The sequence below is a fragment of the Sinohyriopsis cumingii genome, unplaced genomic scaffold (genome assembly GCF_028554795.1).
Source record: "Sinohyriopsis cumingii isolate HCF-2022 unplaced genomic scaffold, ASM2855479v2 utg003811l, whole genome shotgun sequence".
Taxonomy (NCBI): domain Eukaryota; kingdom Metazoa; phylum Mollusca; class Bivalvia; order Unionida; family Unionidae; genus Sinohyriopsis; species Sinohyriopsis cumingii.
The window spans coordinates 30,149-48,727 of NW_028316599.1; the positions used below are offsets into that span (position 1 = coordinate 30,149).

The following is an 18,579-nucleotide window of genomic DNA, read 5'->3' on the forward strand; positions in this document are numbered from 1 at the left end:
CACGCTCTCCGTCCTCATTATATCCTCTATTAGACAACGTAATTACTCCCTGAGATGTATTTGTTGTTGTACGTTTCTGTGTTCTTTTTCTTCGAATTCTGAAAAATATGAGTTGTCCTGTACGAATGAAACCTTTTTTCCAACAATATTAAATATGTAACACAATTATTAAAATCACTTATCAACATTACAATTATTAAAACCACGTATCAACTTTATTAAAATCACGTATCAACGTTACAATAATTAAAATCACTTATCAACATCACTCGAAAATAATAAAATATCATTGTATTTCACTCTATTTTGATACGTTTTAGGAGAAGACGATACAGTTGCCAGAGCAGCTGGTTGTTTTCTGTTCTTTTTTTTCTTTTGATTGACGAATGTAGCATAAGCGAATATTTGCATGTTTGACTTGATAAACAGTTGAAATATGTCCGTGCTCCAGTCTTTGTAAGGCACTTTATTCAAATGTGTTGGCAGTAGTTTTGCCTTTTGTTGGCTTCAAATCTGTACCTTTATTACTGTTGTTGTTGTAGTAGGGTTTAACGCCATTTTTCAGCACACGATAGGCTATACATGGCGGCCAGTATTAATGGTGGAGGAAGAACCCGGGAAAACGCCGGAAAGAACCACCAACCCACGACAAGCTACTGGCAAGCTTTATCGCATACTCACATTAGCTGAATCCGAGACTCGAACCCACGCAGACATAGTTGAGATGGCAGTGATCCGTAACGGAGAGCGCTTTAGACCACTCGGCCACTAGGCCCCACACCCTTTATTACTGCTATACAGTTTTTGATTGCTCAGACACTCTAGTGTGTTTCTTTTCCAGATTATATATATATATATATATATATATATATATATATATATATATATATATATATATATATATATATATATATATATATATATATATATATATATATATATATATATATATATAATGACTCTCTGGTATTACTTTAAGTACTAGAAAAGAATGAGAAGTGACAAGCTTTGTAACATTCAACAAATAATTTATTTCCCTAGTTATACAAAAGTAAAAGTGCAAAAAAAAATAACTTGCAGTTTCTAGCAAAAAAACTATTGCCTAACTGAAAGTTTTGTTCTGTAAGGTTCGTAATGTTTAAAAAAATTTGTTATACTTATAACCATATGTCTATTACTAAAATTATAATATAAAATGGGTAGTAAACATTAGGTTGACCTTGCAATTCGTGGGGAATTTCCAAAGTTACAGACTCAGATTGAGATAAACATGTTGTTCACAAAACCAAAATCAATGAATCAGGTCAGGTAGAAAATGTACTAGAATTTGGATAGCATATTAAAAAAAACACAAAGTAAACTAAAACACAAACAATGAAATATATATATTGCCTTCCATATTTATTGATTTTATGTTGAGATGGCAACTTTCTTTACCATTCCCGAAAAAAGACGTTGAGCAGACTTAAAGAAAATATGAAATATGGTCAAGTTAGATGAAATCCAATACTTTTTTAAAACTGTAAAATTTCTTGCTATGCCTTATGACCAGAAGAATAGCAACACCAAAGATGACCATAGCTACAACGGTAATAGATACACCGACAATTACACCATCTGTAACGAAAAAAATCTTTGTTATTATGGATGTTTTTTTTTTAAACAAACAAATACAGTGAAACAAACTGACTTTATATTTGGTATTCTCTAGTCGATAAATATTTTATTCGTTTTTGTAAACTAGTCAGATACAAATATGAGCTTGTTTGGCACTGTTCTGTTGGAAACTTTTAAGGACAAAATTCGAACCCACCCATATTATCTAGAACGGTTGTCATTTTGTTTCCTGTCGTAGAATGAAGAACAAAAGGAAAGTGCTCAAAGTCGCTAAACTGATTAAGCTCAGTGTTATAAAAATGAAAGACTTCTGCTTTATTCAGTGGTGGCCACCTCTAGTCGTGGGGTGTGGAGAAATGGAGAGTCGGAGACAATTCCGAGCTTTCGACACATCTCTAAGCCGTAGTCACATACGTTCAAGCAATAATTCATTTATAGAAAATTGTTTAGTTTGAGGAAGTCAATTTTTTAGCAAATTGTTTGGATGATTTTAAGTCATAATAACAATGTTTTGTTTCAATCTGACAGATTTTGCACTGTTTTGAAAACGGTGAACAAATGTCCCTGGCATAACTTTAGCGCTTTGTCAGCAGCGAACAAACTGTTAAAAATCGACCACCTCATTCTAAGAGTTTGTTGGGGGTTGTTGTTGTTTTGTTTTTTTTAAATAGAAATTATAAGTTAAAGCATCTAGAAAAAGAGAAGAAAATGCAACTTATTTCATCAATAGACTATATTTTGACTAGCAACAACATAAACATTTTGTAGAAACGACATAATTTTTAAAAAATCTGCAACAGCTGATATTTGTTGAATGAATTATTGTTATTAAGTTATACGTATAGCTTTCCGTGTCGCTTCTGCTTTAGACTAGAATACTCAGCGGCTCTGATTTGACTTGTTAGTAAGTGTTTTGGGCATGTGAATCTATATTCATTTTCGTCCGTTCTGGTGCTGACTTCCACTTTAAATGTTAGTTAATACAGCTCCAAGATGGGTTACTCATCTCAGAAAAATTGCTCATCATAAGGGAAAATCCAGATAAAAACTGTGTATTTCTGACACGAACTACAAAATAAATTGAATCATCTCACTCGCTAAAGATAATATAATTTTTCATGTAAAAATATTCTTTCAGTCGACTTTCTTTTCCATACAGATTTCGTACATTGATATTTTTTGTTGTCATCGTCATTTTTACCTGATTTACGTATCATCCTAGAAGAAACGTTGGCTTCAGAAGTCACCGCTTTGTGTATCAATGTTGGTGTATTTTCAAACGTTATTGGACTATTTGACACATTATCCAATCGTGCTGAACTCGAAAATGTTGCTACTGTAGTTGTACTTGAAGACGGCGTGTCTTAAAAATAAGGACTCATGCTGTAATAGCAGGACTCTGGAAACATATATGCTGGCTAGAGAGAATGTCACATATATGTGCCGTTAATAGCAGTATTAGCACTAGCAATAGGGATATCGGTGACGATGATGGCAGTGGTATTGCTGGTGGTCGTACTAGGAAAATTAGTAGACGTACAAGAGACGAGGTTGGACCAAGTATAGTCGATCTCATTTAGGTCTGTTTAGTGCAGTGCAGGCGAGAAATATGTTGTTTTCTTCAAAGAAATTATTAAATCATTTGGTTCGGTGAATGCACGAAATAAGGAATATTTATTAAATGGAGTGAAATGGGCAATGAATGTTAAGAAAGAAGACGCTACATAGTTATTTATTTGCAGTAGCAGTTACCGTCTGTGTGATCCGTTGATTTTAATTTCATACACAATGGTTCCTGTGAACAAGTTGATTATACTCTTTACTGACGCTGACTGTATCAATTTGTAAACCAGTATTATTTAGGCAGACTCGAAAGACGTTCGTTAATATACTCTATGTAAACTTGTAGTAAAGGGTATTTAAGTTTAAATGTAGGGTATTTAAGTATAACTATGAAGTATTTAAGTAGCATACAGTTGTTTAAGGTTTGAACCAATTTCATTAATAACAGCTATATTGTTTAGCGCATTGATATGGCATTGCAGACTTGAACTGTTCAGATGTTTCGATACTGTATCTTTAGGTTATGAAGGGTGGTTTGAGCGCAATAAATGAAATAGTTATTGAGAGAATTTTTTTACGAACAGCCTTTATTAAATAAAAATCCTGATTTTTTGTACAAATTCGAATACTGTTTATGCAAGGACGATATCAACTATCTAAAAAATCCATCTAGCTGTTTCTTTTCTCTACAACTGATCACTGTGTTTGCTCATATCCTCTCTCTCTCTCTCTCTTTCTTATCCTTTGGTCGGTTTGACTTAACTTTTACCATCATTCATAAGTCCAGAGACATCGTGGGATGGCACAAACGAAAATTTCATAGATTTTAGTCCATAATATGATATGATGGTCCAGAGAGAGAGAGAGAGAAAGGGGGAGGGGGGCTTTGTTTGGACATTTTCGTATTTAATCAATAATAATCGATTTTTAGAACACTATTTGTATGTTTAATAAACAACAACAACAACAAAACATTAAACCGAGATATTTACCGTATAATGTCGACATGATATGCAACTTTGAATCATTCATAAACACTGTAGATAAATCCCAATGAAAGTGCACATATATCTTTACGACGAACCATATTGTAGGCTATCTGGTGTGATTTCTATTTCAAGGTTTTAATCCAGCCCAAATTCCTTTTCTCTATCACTCCACATTTCTGCGTAGTTTGTCCTCTATGCATGAGAGGGGAGGGAGAACATAAAGCAGAAATAATTGTGATGAAAATGTGTACCATATTGAAATTCATTTACAAAATGGGGATTATTAATACTTTGTATTATATATATATATATATATATAAAGAATGACATTCAGTAAGAGTAATCAATAAAGATATTGAATCCCTGCATTTATATACACACTTGAGAACTGTTATGAACATACCACATATGAAATCCTGTTAAAGCTGATTAAGACATTTAGAAACAAAGTTCTGTATGAAACATAACTGTTGAACTGCTAAAGTATCGCACAAGGTTATACTCTAATATTTAGGCTAGGTTGACTGTTATCGAAAATTACTTGCAAAGTTAAACATTGCGAAAAGGTAGGAGATAAATATAAAAGCGGTTTTTGTGACAAAATTCGAGAAGTATTTCGAAGTAAAAATGAAATTAAAATGTAATACCTTTAAGGTAGCAGTAAGAGAGTGTCACTTCGCATAGACCTGAAACACTAACGCATGGAATATTCGGACGTTCCTCAAACGTATGGTAACTCCAATTCGGAACCCATTGGGGTAAACACCGACTCTGGACAGTAACTTCAGCACGTGTGACCACTTTGTCCTCAGGAGTGCAGCACGTTCCTGACACGCATTGAAGTGAGTTGAACACGTTGCCTTCGTCGCATTGAAATAATTGTGCTGAAATAAAGAATCATTTGTATAAATTATGAAAGCAAAATACGTAATATGATTCTTCTATATCAGCGACTAGACACATTAGATACAGTTGGCTTGTATTCTTCTAATCTTAACAGGATTTCCTTTTATAGTTGAAACAACTGAAGCGATTGGTCTAGCAAACATGTATGCTAGGATGTCCAGTAATAAGCTAGTTTTATAACACGTATGCGAGGATGTCCAGTAATAAGCTAGTCTAATAACATGCATGCGAGTATGCCAGTAATAAGCTAGTATAATAACATGCATGCCAGGATGTCCATTAATAATCTGGTATTATAATATGTATGCGAGGATATCTAGTACTAAGCTAGTATAATAGCATGCATGCAAAGATGTCCAGTAATGAGCTAGCATTATAACATGCATGTGAAGAGGTCCAGTAATAAGCTAGTATAATAAGATGCTGCGAGGATGTCCAGTAATAAGCTAGTATAATAACATGCATGCGAGGATGTCCAGTAATAAGCTAGTATAATAGCATGTATGCCAAGATGCCCAGTAATAAGATACTATAATAACATTCATACGAGGATGTTCAGTAATAATTATAGGTTACTGCGTTTGTATGGGAAAATATGAACGAGTTTTGGGATGGAATACTGCACGACCTTGGGAGTGCAGTATATCCTTCCGACAAAACGAGTTCATATTTTCCCATACAAATGCAGTAACCTTTTTATTATATGCTCATTTTTTTAATTCTACCTAAGGTTTAATTATATAAACAAAATACTGTACAAGAACAACGTAAATGATTGAATGCCGTATTCCAAACTAAATACACAAGCGCAGATTTGTCATTACACAATGACATCATTATTAATGCGCACATAACTCCGGCCAGATAAATTTGAACTTAGTCACGCGTTCGACATAACTTTCGAAAGAAAATGGCGTGTCTAGTTAAAATTGAAATTTGCAGTCATATTGTGAATGAATGCGCATTGCAACAACTTTTCCATTTGATCGGGAATGAATATATTTTGGTATTTTGTTTCGATTCGACGAAAGTTTGTGATTTTGGACTGGATTGATCTGTGCAAATTATACATGAAATGCATCAGATTGAAGTGGCACGGGAGAAGCTTGTTTACTTCTGCAACTGTGTTTCTGTTTCTGTCATTGAATGTTTGAAATCATAATGTGGGAAAAATATGAAGTCTTTCAATTGCAATTATCAAAAAGACGCTATAGAATTTAATGCTTATTTCATTTTGAGTGCAGTAAGGAGGATACAATTGCACTTATCATCGAAATTACAGCAGAATTTCGAAATGCATACTCCCGATTGAAAACCTATGACATGGCTCATGTAATTCGGATTTGCAGAATTAAGAAAATACATTTTGAGGAAATTCAGGATGCAAAACTGTAAGTATATTTTATTTTACCATTCTTATCACCAGTTAAAGAGGAGAGTATATAACTTGTCACTTGTATGTTATTTGTAAGGACCTTATCTTCCGTCTGTTATATAATGTAGCTAGCCTAAATCAGTAACATTGTATTAACGCGGAATGTGCCAAACCAGCTAGGGTTTTTTTGCAGTCCACGAAACACGTTTTAGTTCATTCAGAAATAAATTTAAACAACCACAACGTAAAGAGCCTCTTACGCGAGTGTACGTGATTTGCGTACAAATCAAAAGTGCTGGCGTCTGCGTCCATTGTTTGTTTACAATAGAAAGTAGTTCCTTTCTGCACGTGAATGCTATATGTGTATTGTCGTGCAGTTCAGTATCGGGTAATATTGAGCGATTCTGACATCGTAAAGTTAACGGGTGAAAAAAGGAGCATATAATAAGCTAGTATTATAACATGTATGCAAGGATGTCCAGTAATAAGCTAGTGTAATAACATGTATGCCAAGATGTCCAGTAATAAGCTAGTATAATGACATGTATGCCAGTCTGTCCAGCAATAAGCTAGTATAATGACATGTATGCCAGGATGTCCAGTAATAAGCTAGTATAATAACATGAATGCGAGGATGTCTATTAATAAGTCAGTATTATAACATGTATGCAGGGATGTTAGGTAATAAGCTAGTATTATAACATGTATGCAAGCATGTTCAGTAATAAGCTGGTATAATAACATGTATGCAGGGATGTTCAGTAATAAGCTAGCATTATAACATGCATGCCAGGATGTCTAGTAATACGCTAGTATTATAACATGTATGCAAGGATGTTCACTAATAAGCTAGTATAATAACATGCATGCGAGAATGTTTAGTAATATGCTAGTATTATAACATGTATGCAAGGATGTCCAGTAATAAGCTAGTGTACTAGCATGTATGCCAAGATGTCCAGTAATAAGCTAGTATAATAACATGTATGCCAGGATGTCCAGCAATAAGCCGGTATAATAACATGTATGCCAAGATGTCCAGTAAAAAGCTAGTAGAATAACATGCATACGAGGATGTCCAGTAATAAGCTAGTATAATAACATGTATGCCAAGATTTCCAGTAATAAGATAGTATAATAACATGTATGCTTGGATGTCCAGTAGGAATCTAGTATTATACCATGTATGCAAGGATGTCCAGTACTAAGCTAGTATAATAACATGTATGCAACGATGTCCAGTAATTAGCTAATATAATAACATGCATGCGACGATGTTCAGTAATAAGCTAATAAAATAACATGCATGCAAGGATGTCCAGTAGGAATCTAGTATTATAGCATGTATGCAAGGATGTTCAGTACTAAGCTAGTATAATAACATGCATGCGAGGATATCTAGTAATAAGCTAGTATAATAACATGTATGCCAAGATTTCCAGTAATAAGCTGGTATAATAACAAGTATGCAAGGATGTCCAGTACTAAGCTAGTATAATAACATGCATGCGAGGATGTCCAGTAATACGCTACTATAATAACATGTATGCAAGGATGTCCAGTAATAAGCTTATATTATAACATGCATGCGAGGATGTTTAGTAATTTGCTAGTATTATACCATGTATGCAAGGATGTCCAGTAATAAGCTAGTATAATAACATGTATGCAAGTATGTCCAGTAATAAGCTAGTATATTAATATGCATGCGAGGATGTTCAGTAATAAGCTAGTGTAATAACATGCATGCGAGAATGTTCAGTAATAAGCTAGTATTATAACATGTATGCAAGGATGTCCAGTAATAAGCTAGTATATTAATATGCATGCGAGTATGTCCAGTAATAAGCTAGTGTAATAACATGTATGCAAGTATGTCCAGTAATAAGCTAGTATAATAATAAGCATGAGAGGATGCCCAGTAAAAATCTAGCATTATAACATGTATGAGATGATGTCTAGTAATAAGCTAGTATTATAACATGTATGCAAGGATGTCCAGTAATAATCTGGTATAACAGCATGCACTCGAGGATGCCCAGTAGTAAGCTAGTATAATATGAATGTTAAACTGCACGGATGTTTGATTAAGCTCAATAAAATTTATCATTGTTTAAAAAATAAGAAAACAAATTTCCCACTAAGTCATGGGCAGGCGTGATTTTCATTATGATCATGTATTATCATTAATAACTGTCTGCACTCGGATGCTACATTCTATTGTGAGTGTTAAAACAGCGTCCCAACAGTGTTCTTAGCAAAGGGTATTGAACCAGTAAACATACTTGACTGACATAAAAACAATTTATTTTATCAACATTATGAAGTTCCAGAAATTTGTGGCCAGCTTGCAGAACCCAAATAATAGTGTGTGTGTGTGTGTGTGTGTGTGTGTGTGTGTGTGTGTGTCGAAGCATTTGTTCTCTCATACTGCTGGACTTATATATCACTTTTGATTGACGATGGTCTAGATGCTGTTCCCGTAATCACTGTAGATCATACATTAATGTCAATGAAAAGCAAACTACTGCAAAACGAAACAAAAGTTCCGAAGAAAAATGTATTATCTTTCAAAAATCTATTTTTTTGGATTATTTATATTTTTAAAATTCTATTATTTTTGAGGTGAAGTTGTATCTTTTTGTCGATACCCGATGTTTTTCTTTTTGTTCTGTAATAGAAGCATATGACGTTATTGTCAAGATTTATGCAAAGGAAAGATCGCTGACAAGAACATTTAAAATATCTGCTTTTTATTGTTATTTTTATGTACTTCACGATGCCGCAGATATGATTTTTCATATTACAATATAAGTCACTCATCCTAAAATGGGGAATGGTTTTCAAAGTGTTACACATACACATACAATCACAAATTCCACCCACCCACCCACACACACACACACACACACACGTGTAAGTAATTTTGCTGAACATCAAAGATAATTTAAACGATGTAGTTGCAATAATTATTTAAAGAAACCTGGAGGAAGGATGAAGCCATATGTTATCAATGAAAATTAAATATTTCTTGCTACTCGTGTATAGATTTGCAGCATACATTGTATGTTGTTTTGGTTTTTCCTAATTCTGTACAAATGCCTTTGGCAGACTACGTGCAAAATTATCGGAGAGCAGTGGCGTCAGTATGCACACAAAGCTGATGGTCAAGAAAGCCATTGTGTTGCCGACCATGCTTTATCCGTGCAAAATCTTGACGGGGTAGAGACGCCATGCCAAGAAGCTGAACGATTTCCACCTGGGTTGCCTGGGAAACTGATGAAGATAAGATGACAGGACAGGGTTCAATATACTGAGGTTCTCTCTAGAGCAGGTTTGTATAGCATCCACTCCTTGATAATGTGCTGGTCACGTCACCAGGATGTCAGAAGAACGACTGGCAAAGATTTTCTGCGGCTAGCTGAAGGAGGAAAGAGATCTCATGGTGGTTAAAAGAAATGCTTCAACGAATCTCTCAAGTTATCCTTGAAACATTCCATCCCCTTAAAGTATGCCACAGATAGTTCAGATCACAAACTGGACTCAACGACCTCACATAAATCAACCTAATTAGTGATATCATGGTTGTCTTTGACCAAGAAGGACGAACCACAATTATGTACAGCAAATAAAACTTTAAAATCAAATTCCCATTTTTCTGAATCGGTATTCCTTTCAACATTAAAGACGTTAGGCCTTTACAATGTAAAGTAAAGTCGACGCTTCAATAAATCTACTGCCTACTGTGGTACTACAGGTTTATATCAGCATGGGTCGACATAGCTAACTTGTACATATACATTTCTTTTGCAGTGGATTTGATGTTCTGCGTCAAAAGCTTCCATTATTTCCTGAGAAGTTCATAATATGCACGAGACATCATAATCTCATACATATTCATGTCAAAAGATTTGATCCTGAGTGAAAAATCCGATGTTCTGGCATGTTCAAATGAACTGGATGCACATGCTGAAGACAAAACATAATACCATTAAGCGTATGTTAACGGTTTACTTAAATTGCACGCACAAACAAGCTAAGGCACTCACTGTCTTGCCTTTACGCGTGAGCCTCCATACTGTCTTGACTAAATTTAAATATATTACATCAAGCCCCAAAATAAAATTTATACAAGAATCATACCTAATAATAAGTTTTTCTTTATCTAGGTGACAATTATCAACATAGAACAACTAGTAGGTTGTGCATTTTCAATACAAAAAGAGAAAATCATCATCAAATTTGATCATTTGATCTCAAAATTGAGCACGAAACATGACGATGTCTAATAGAGATTAAATCTGTGTCAAGCATCGTCATCATCGGTGAGTATTGTAATCCAGAAACTTAAGACGGAAGTTATCGAATCTGCGACTTAACTAAAGGATTCAAAGGCATCATGTGGATTGGAAAGTCAAAGAAAGTGTTAAGCTAATTACAGATGCAGAGAAATGGGGAATTCTAAAAAAGAATTTGTAAAGGAATCCCAAACATCCCCAGTCGGAATATAATGGGGCTCACGTCAAGGATCAGGAGCGGGACCACGATTCCAACGTTAGGAATATTACCTGCCGAGAACAATGAAACTTTCTAATGGACATATACACTAACAGTGGCGAAACGAGGGTTCAAGGCGCCATTTTTTTCTTGGTGCCCCTACTTCGGCACAGAGAAGAGTTTTTGTCAGTTGCTATCCTCCATCGTTCTCCTCTAAATATAGGTTTTGTGAGGATTTGCCACTGTTACTCTAAGATATGTTGAAATACAATGAAAATGTATGCTGCAAAAAACCTCCCGACGGCACCCACTTACTCCAAGCTAGATGGGGACAATTGCCCCGCCACCCCATCCCAAGATGCATCCACACCCGCTTGCTCCACCACTGGGTGCTACAGTTACAAAGATAGCAAAGCGGATTTATGAGAGGATGTCGATTACAAAATCAATTAAAGTCAGGTAGAACTACCTACCTTTTTTGATAAGACACAAGGCAAAGATTCCTACAAAAGCAACTTTCATTGTAATTTCTGTTATCCGTATTTAGGATGTATGTATCAGACAGCAAAGCAACGATAGTCCTGCGTATCCATACGAACTGAATAGGATATTAATGTTACGTGCTAAAGGTCATATAAATGAAGTCAATCAGTCAAGGATGAATCATTCACGCAATTCAAGTAAACTAAACACTCATGTGTAAGAAGTAAAAGGAAGTTATATATATATATATATATATATATATATATATATATATATATATATATATATATACAGACAGCTCCGTATGCTTTACTTGTAGTCTTTATTTCTTTATAGACAAACATGTATAATACCATTTAAGAGCTTTAAGAACAACTCTTAAAAACAAGAAATGACTGAAACTAATCAGGTCGAAAAGAAATCCCAAAATAGGAATCCAAAATAGGGCGTTTCTTCCGTCTTTTTATTTTTTTTCTAACTGTTTTGTATTGAAAACATCTTTGAGTTGTAAGAAATACGTGTGGGGCATAGGTGAATTAACAAATGTTTACATGCAGGAGTCACTTGGAGGACAAGGGGAAACCCTATGTTAAAATTGTCTTTAGGTTAACAATAGCATGGTATTATGGGGACAAAAGTTTATACGGAAAAAAGTTTTTATGGAGACAAATATGTATACGAACAACGGTTGAATGTTTATGTGGGCAAAGCGAAAATGTAATGCTACCTTTTGTTCTACGAACCATTATACTCACTATCCAGCGGCCTCTTTTTATTTACTATCTAGCACACTATCCATCAACTGTATTTTGACTACAATCCAAGAAGCCACAATTACCATCCAGCAGCCACTTTTTCTGATTGCTGACAATAACACACCCCTACTATCCACCGAAAATAGTAAGAGTCTTTATGCACACCCCTTATACTTACATGCACACAAATATATTATCACACAAGAGGTTGTAGGATGCAAACAAGGAGGGGATGAAATAGACACACACCCTGACAGAGATATACATTCTTATCACACAAGGGTAGGAAGTGTTAATAGAAACACTATTATACCCTCAAACATACGAGAGAAGGGGCAAGGGGTTTAAAGTTTTAGCGGTTGTGGAAGACACAGACATACACAAGACATACGCAAACACACAATACCAAGCAAACACACAATACCAAGCAAACACACATTTACAAGTGATGGAGTTACACGTCTTAGGAATTTTTTTTAAAGTCAAAGGAGATACACCGACATACACAAAACATAAACACACAATACCAAGCAAACACACATTTAACAAGTGATGGAGTTATACGTTTGAGGAATTTATTTAAAGACAAAGGGTACACACCAACATAAATTTGACTTCCAAAAATATAAAGCACTGTCAGATGATGTTGATGAAGAAATACACAAAACATTATTCACACACCGTCGCATCGATCCTTGTAATCTCACATTATTGAATCAAGTAAATACAGCATGTCTTCTCATAAAGTTAATGATGTCGTCTTTCAGGGTAGATAATCCGTAAGGATCAAAATATTCTACACTGTGATTGATAGAAAAGTGGACTGCTGCTCACTAGGTTCCTGGAGGACGATTGTTATCTGTGTTGATCACGTAGTCACGATTCATTTCTAGGTCTTGAATGTGTACGTCCATCTTTACAGCACACCACAGTCATTTAGAAGATATTGAAGTTACCATGTATCTATTTTGTTTTGTTTTTTAACAGATAACGATAAGTCGCTAATTCACAGCTGACGATCTGTCAAGTAAGTTGATGATTGGGTAGTTTGTACTCTTTTGCAAGAGAGTTTCGGTGCGTTCATCTACAAAGAAGTCAATGGAGGTAAGGAACGGTCACGCAAGTCTTTATACCACTTTCTCAAAAATGTCTTTTCTGAGATGACAACCCATGCCTCTTTCAGATACTCTTCCAACGTTTCTTTTTGACTCATCATCATCAAACATTCGTCGAGTTTTTTCTTCTTCTACTCTTATGATCGATTTGACATCCATAACAATGTTATCTGGCAAGGATGGTGATTATTTCGGCCCAGACAGTAACAGCACAATGGACTGAATGTTATTTCCGTTCCGACCATCTCGACAACATGACTATTTATTTTACTTCTTTTTTTGCATAAAAACATACATATCTGCATGGGTTCTTCATGCATAATCTTTTCTAATAGTCTTGAATTACATGTTTCAAACTGTTGATTTCCAAAGCATTGCCAAATTCTGCTTCTAGGATGACCTTCACTGAGTTTTCCAAAGCTAGTGCAAATTGAAGCTTCACAAGAAGTTGACCCGATTTATAGGGTGAAAATATCCTTTGTCGCTACCTAGGACTGGGGTGAATTAAATTCCCATGGAGCATCTCCAACGAAATACAACGGCTGTAATTGGTTCTTAAATATCATGTAGCTTCAAACAAGGTCAATCAACTTCTGAAGCATTATTTCTGGGCAAAATTAGCTTCAACGCGTATCATAGACACGTTGAAGTGATCTAAATGGAAAGCATTTTGACTGATGGCTCTGTTCAGGGACGCATTCTTAACGTCGCCAATGAGCAAACACTTAGGTAACTTTCCTTGGAATACATGATTTTCGATCTTGGATCGGAATCCAGAGGTAATGGTGAAAGTTTTCACTTCCACTCTTCGTCGATGGTACCTGGCCAACATTCTTCTTAGAGTTTGTCTGATGTCGTTTCCCGCTTTAGGTAAGACTTCCAGACGGCTTACGTAAACTATGGCTTCGTCGATGTCCGTTTGGTATTCGTTTTCTATAAAAGTGAATACGGTAATACTTCGATTCAGTCTCCGGCGTAAATCCACTCCATTCAATAAATACTTGTCTCCCCATCACATGTTCAAATGCAAATGATCCATAAATTTTATACCACGTCCTTCTTCTTTCGACGGTCGTTAAATCCACCATTGGGAGGATAGTCAGCTTCTGTCAACTGTGTGTCGTTGAAGACATAAGAAGTGTCAGGTTTCTGTACTACGGTGGCATGCAGATGTGTATTCTCGGCTTCTATTCCGTACGTCAGAGATTTTACAGGTAAGCTGAATAAGGGTAAAATCCATGCTGCTGCTAACAAGTTTAGTTTTTCAAAGATAAATCCACTTCTCTGAACAAAGAATGCATGAAATTATTACCGAGATTTCTGTTGTCCACTTTGAGAACTTTGACGTTACGGTAGAAGATAATGATTTTCAGACTGACGTAATCTTCGGTTTGTTCTTTGATTTCAATGTTATAGAGGCTGAAGTGGTAAAAACAACACAGCTTTAAGTTCTACCGTTTGAAATTCTTGCATCGACATTATTTTTGGTATTATTGCCAACATATCAAGTTCTGACTTAGAACACTCGCATCATTCTATTTGTCCATCGACTCCTTCTTACGCAAGATGCATCTGTTTTTACTATTCACTGGCGAATCGTTTTCGAAAATAAAGTTTAACCGTGAAGTTTTCTTTTCTTCTCCAAGATTTCCGTTAATGCTAATATTGACACTGTTGAAACGCAATTTACCGACAGGGAGATAACGAGAATGTACAAATTCCCGGTGAACGTGGTACGTGTTTCTACCTTCCTCGTAAGCAGCAATAACAATATCCACTTTGAAAGGAATTACACAGTAATGTTTCCTACCACGTTAGAATGGCCACATCCGAGAACACAAACAATAAATTTAGTTCTTCCTTAAGTTACACGAGGAAGTAAAAATGCTTGTAAAATCGATTGCTGTTGTGAATGTCTTTCATGGAAATGAAAGCAGTTTATCCATCCATGATAGAAAACAAACGAGGACAAAAAATAATGGCCAGAGTTCTGCTATCTGAAAAATATGTTTTAACACGATTAGTGATTTTATGATTTTTCGACGAGGTGCTGATTATTAATATAATTTCCCACAGAAATTCTCATGCTACAGGTGGTCAATTGAGGATTCGTAATAAAGAAGATAGTTGTTGTCAAACTGTTCTTGAACTTGTTTGTTCACTAACTCGACGATAAAAGTGTTTAGAACTTGTTTGATATTGATGGCTTGCGTAGGATGCATGATTTCTACCAAGCCTACTTCTAAAGGACCTTCGTGATCCCATTGCATTTACTGAGTTAATTTGGATGTAAAGCAACATAAGCCGTTGCTGGAAAACACATCGTAGAACTGTTACTTTGTAATGATAAATACAATTGGCTGTTAATAGTTCAATGGTTCTATTTCCCGAGGTGTAAGTCGTACTCAAAGAAAATGAGTATTACTGCTGGTAGTATTGTTCAAGTAAGGTATGGGAAGAAGATAACCAATAAACTGTTGAGTAAAACATGCCAACAATTGTTTGTATCCTTGTTGCAAAGTACGATTTGCAGTCGCTGCTATAATGATACAATATACCACAAAGAATTAACAGAAAAAAGTCGATCTGAAGTTTAGTTTTGTAGCATTTGAAGAGATGATGTCTGTGAAATGAGGTACATATTGTGCTTAACGAGATGGTGGTTACTTGTACTTTATTTATATACTAGTTCACTTGTGAAGCGGAAATCCAAGATTCAAAACTAGGTGGATATCCTACCTAACCCACTTTAACGTTTGCAATCGACGTTGACCCACTTAACGTGTTCTTGGATTGATAATAGTTTCGATATCGTACAAGTCGACTTATTTGTTGATCACACACGGGCCCATAAACACACAAAAGGTTCGGTTATACAATTAGGTAAGTAACCTTTGTCAAAAGAGCGTTTGGTTTTGCCAATGCTAACCCAATCCCCAGTCTTTAACATCACTACTTTCCCATTGATGTTGGGTGACGTTCCTAACAATCGATCAAACAAATTCAATTCGTTTTTAGGGGTCACTTCTTCTGGTGCACATCTGATGCTATGATGGTATGATTGATTGCTTATAAGCTCTGACTAATGATGGTAACACGTCGATGTATTTGTGAGTGTATTGATGCTTCAAAATAGTTAAAGATGCATTTCTGTACACGTTCTTTGAAAACGTTCCACGACACTTGCTTTTGTTTCATGATTTCACTAGTGAAAGCATGAATGCCTTTTGTAAACGTCTTTTTGAAAACCTTGATTCAGACATTCTGTGCCTTTGATTGTCATCGTAGTACATGACACGAAGCGGGTTTAATAAGTTTTAAATAACAGTGACCTCTACAAATGTTCTTTATTATTGAATAGTACATCAGTGCCTCCCATTTAAGTACTCATAGTGCACATCTACACCCTTTCTCAGTTTGATTTTTGGATTTTTGAATTATGAAATGTCATTTCACTGATCCATGCTGTTTCTAAAAACGGATGGAAGACTCAAAACAAATGATTGTATGCTACGAAAATAGAGATATTGGCTAAATACGCCTGCGATTGATGAACAATTCCTGCTGCTTTCGTATAACTTCATGAAACGTTTCGTTTAATGGGTGTGTGTAACGTGTACGTCAATTACTTTTGTAGCCATTGACGCACGTCTTGTAGAAGTACACATTTGAATTTGGTTGTAGCAAGACATTACAATTTTGGAACTCCTCTGTAACCATATGCAGGACTGTGGTAAATCCTAGCTAAAAGTGTAATTTACTACAGGGCATCAGTTGCATACCACATTAAGGAACACAATTTTTGAAAAACATAAAGTATTGTTGTCACAACTAGCTGATCCATATATCGATACTCAAAACAAAACAAATCATTTTGAAACCTGGTGGAAGTGGCTCTTTAAAAAGATGACATTGTACGTGCCCTTTTAAAATGGGACCCTATTGCAGAAGCTGACACAAAAAAGCCCAGATCCACAAAACGTCTACAGCCAAAACAGAAGAGTGATTGTAGGTATGCAAGTTCTCACTCAAAGAAGAACAAGAAAAGTGAGAAAACAAACCACCCCCAAACCCCCACAACAAATAAAAACAACAACAACCCATGCCAGAAAGAGAACTGCCAAGTTTTTTGGATTTATTCAACAAGAACTGTCACAATTTAGTTCCTTGATGTCGCCTCATCCTCGAGTAGTGACCATAATGAAGTTAATACGACGCGCCGACAATCAGTTGAGATAAATTCCAGTATAAAAAGAAGTGCTTGATAAGTTTCACTCCAGAATGTTTTGATTCTAAACAAAATGTCACCAAGAAGTGCGATTACACCACCATCTTCTTCTTCCCATTAATCAACGTTTTTTTGAAATAAGGGAAACGCAGGTAACACCTGTTATGAGTCGATGGTCTAGAACTAAGTTACAGAAAAAAGTGAAAACCAACAAGTTTTGTAAAAATTCAACAATTTATTCCCTAGAGTACAAAATTACAAATTAAAAAGAATTTACAGTATTGTGAATGAAAACATACCTATTAGTAAAAGTTATATCAGAAGTCCAAACTAACAGAGTATTCCAAATGAGTTCCGGTGGTGTTCCAAATGAAGTCCAATTTTGAATGGTTGATGTGCAGTACCGATCTTTGAATTTGACTTTCAGTTTTAAAAATTCGCTGACGTAACGGGAAAGATTCATCTGCTGGAGTTGTTTTCCCCATTTCAACCACACAGTATCCTTGACTTTCTAAAGTTAGACGTCGTTGGTTTATTTGCTAGTTGTTATGTATATTTGATTTAATTATATCTGATTTAATATACATTTATTTCAATTTCATTGTTTGCCAGTTTTAATTTTTTTAAAAATATTTTTCATTAAATGATATTGCAATGTAAATTTATTAACTAAAGATAATACTTTTTTTTAGAAATTAGTTTGACCTTCATTGTTCGTTTTATAAACACCAGGTGTTGATCTAGATTCTGAAGCAACCACGTAAAAAGGTTCTATTTTATTTTAAAATGATTGGTTGTTGTCGAGATCATGATGGGACTACACTTTTAAGATGTAAACAATTTTTTTTATTTCGTAGAGGACAATGATTGGTTTTCGTCAGAGCCACACTGGGTGGAGGTGATCTTTAGCAAGTTCCTAATTTCGATAAGCTTCTTGAACATGATCACGTGACCCCTTTTTTACGTTTAGAAGATGATATAACCTACGTTTTGGAGAATTATTCTGAGTTGCAGCTGGGCGTTCTCTTACACTGGAATTTGTATGTTGTGC

The 18,579-nt window shown here is 35.3% G+C and overlaps 2 protein-coding genes across 2 annotated transcripts in view; one reads left to right on the forward strand and one right to left on the reverse strand.

The window, feature by feature from the left end:
• Nucleotides 1-1,492: 1,492 nt before the first annotated feature.
• On the reverse strand, nt 1,493-11,555 carry LOC149769406 (uncharacterized). Its single transcript, XM_089949898.1, has 4 exons — nt 11,421-11,555; nt 4,817-5,053; nt 2,819-2,980; nt 1,493-1,617 (listed from the first exon to the last, which is right to left on the reverse strand). The coding sequence occupies exons 1-4, from the start codon at nt 11,467-11,469 to the stop codon at nt 1,493-1,495; spliced, it is 573 nt and encodes a 190-aa protein (XP_089806024.1). The 5' UTR covers nt 11,470-11,555.
• Nucleotides 11,556-13,958: 2,403 nt separating this feature from the next.
• The window catches only part of LOC149769407 (dehydrogenase/reductase SDR family member 4-like), a 28,556-nt gene continuing 23,935 nt past the window's right edge, over nt 13,959-18,579 (forward strand). Inside the window, exon 1 of the mRNA XM_089949899.1 lies at nt 13,959-14,029. Within this exon, the coding sequence (XP_089806025.1) occupies nt 13,959-14,029 (71 nt within the window). The remainder of the gene's footprint in view (nt 14,030-18,579) is intronic.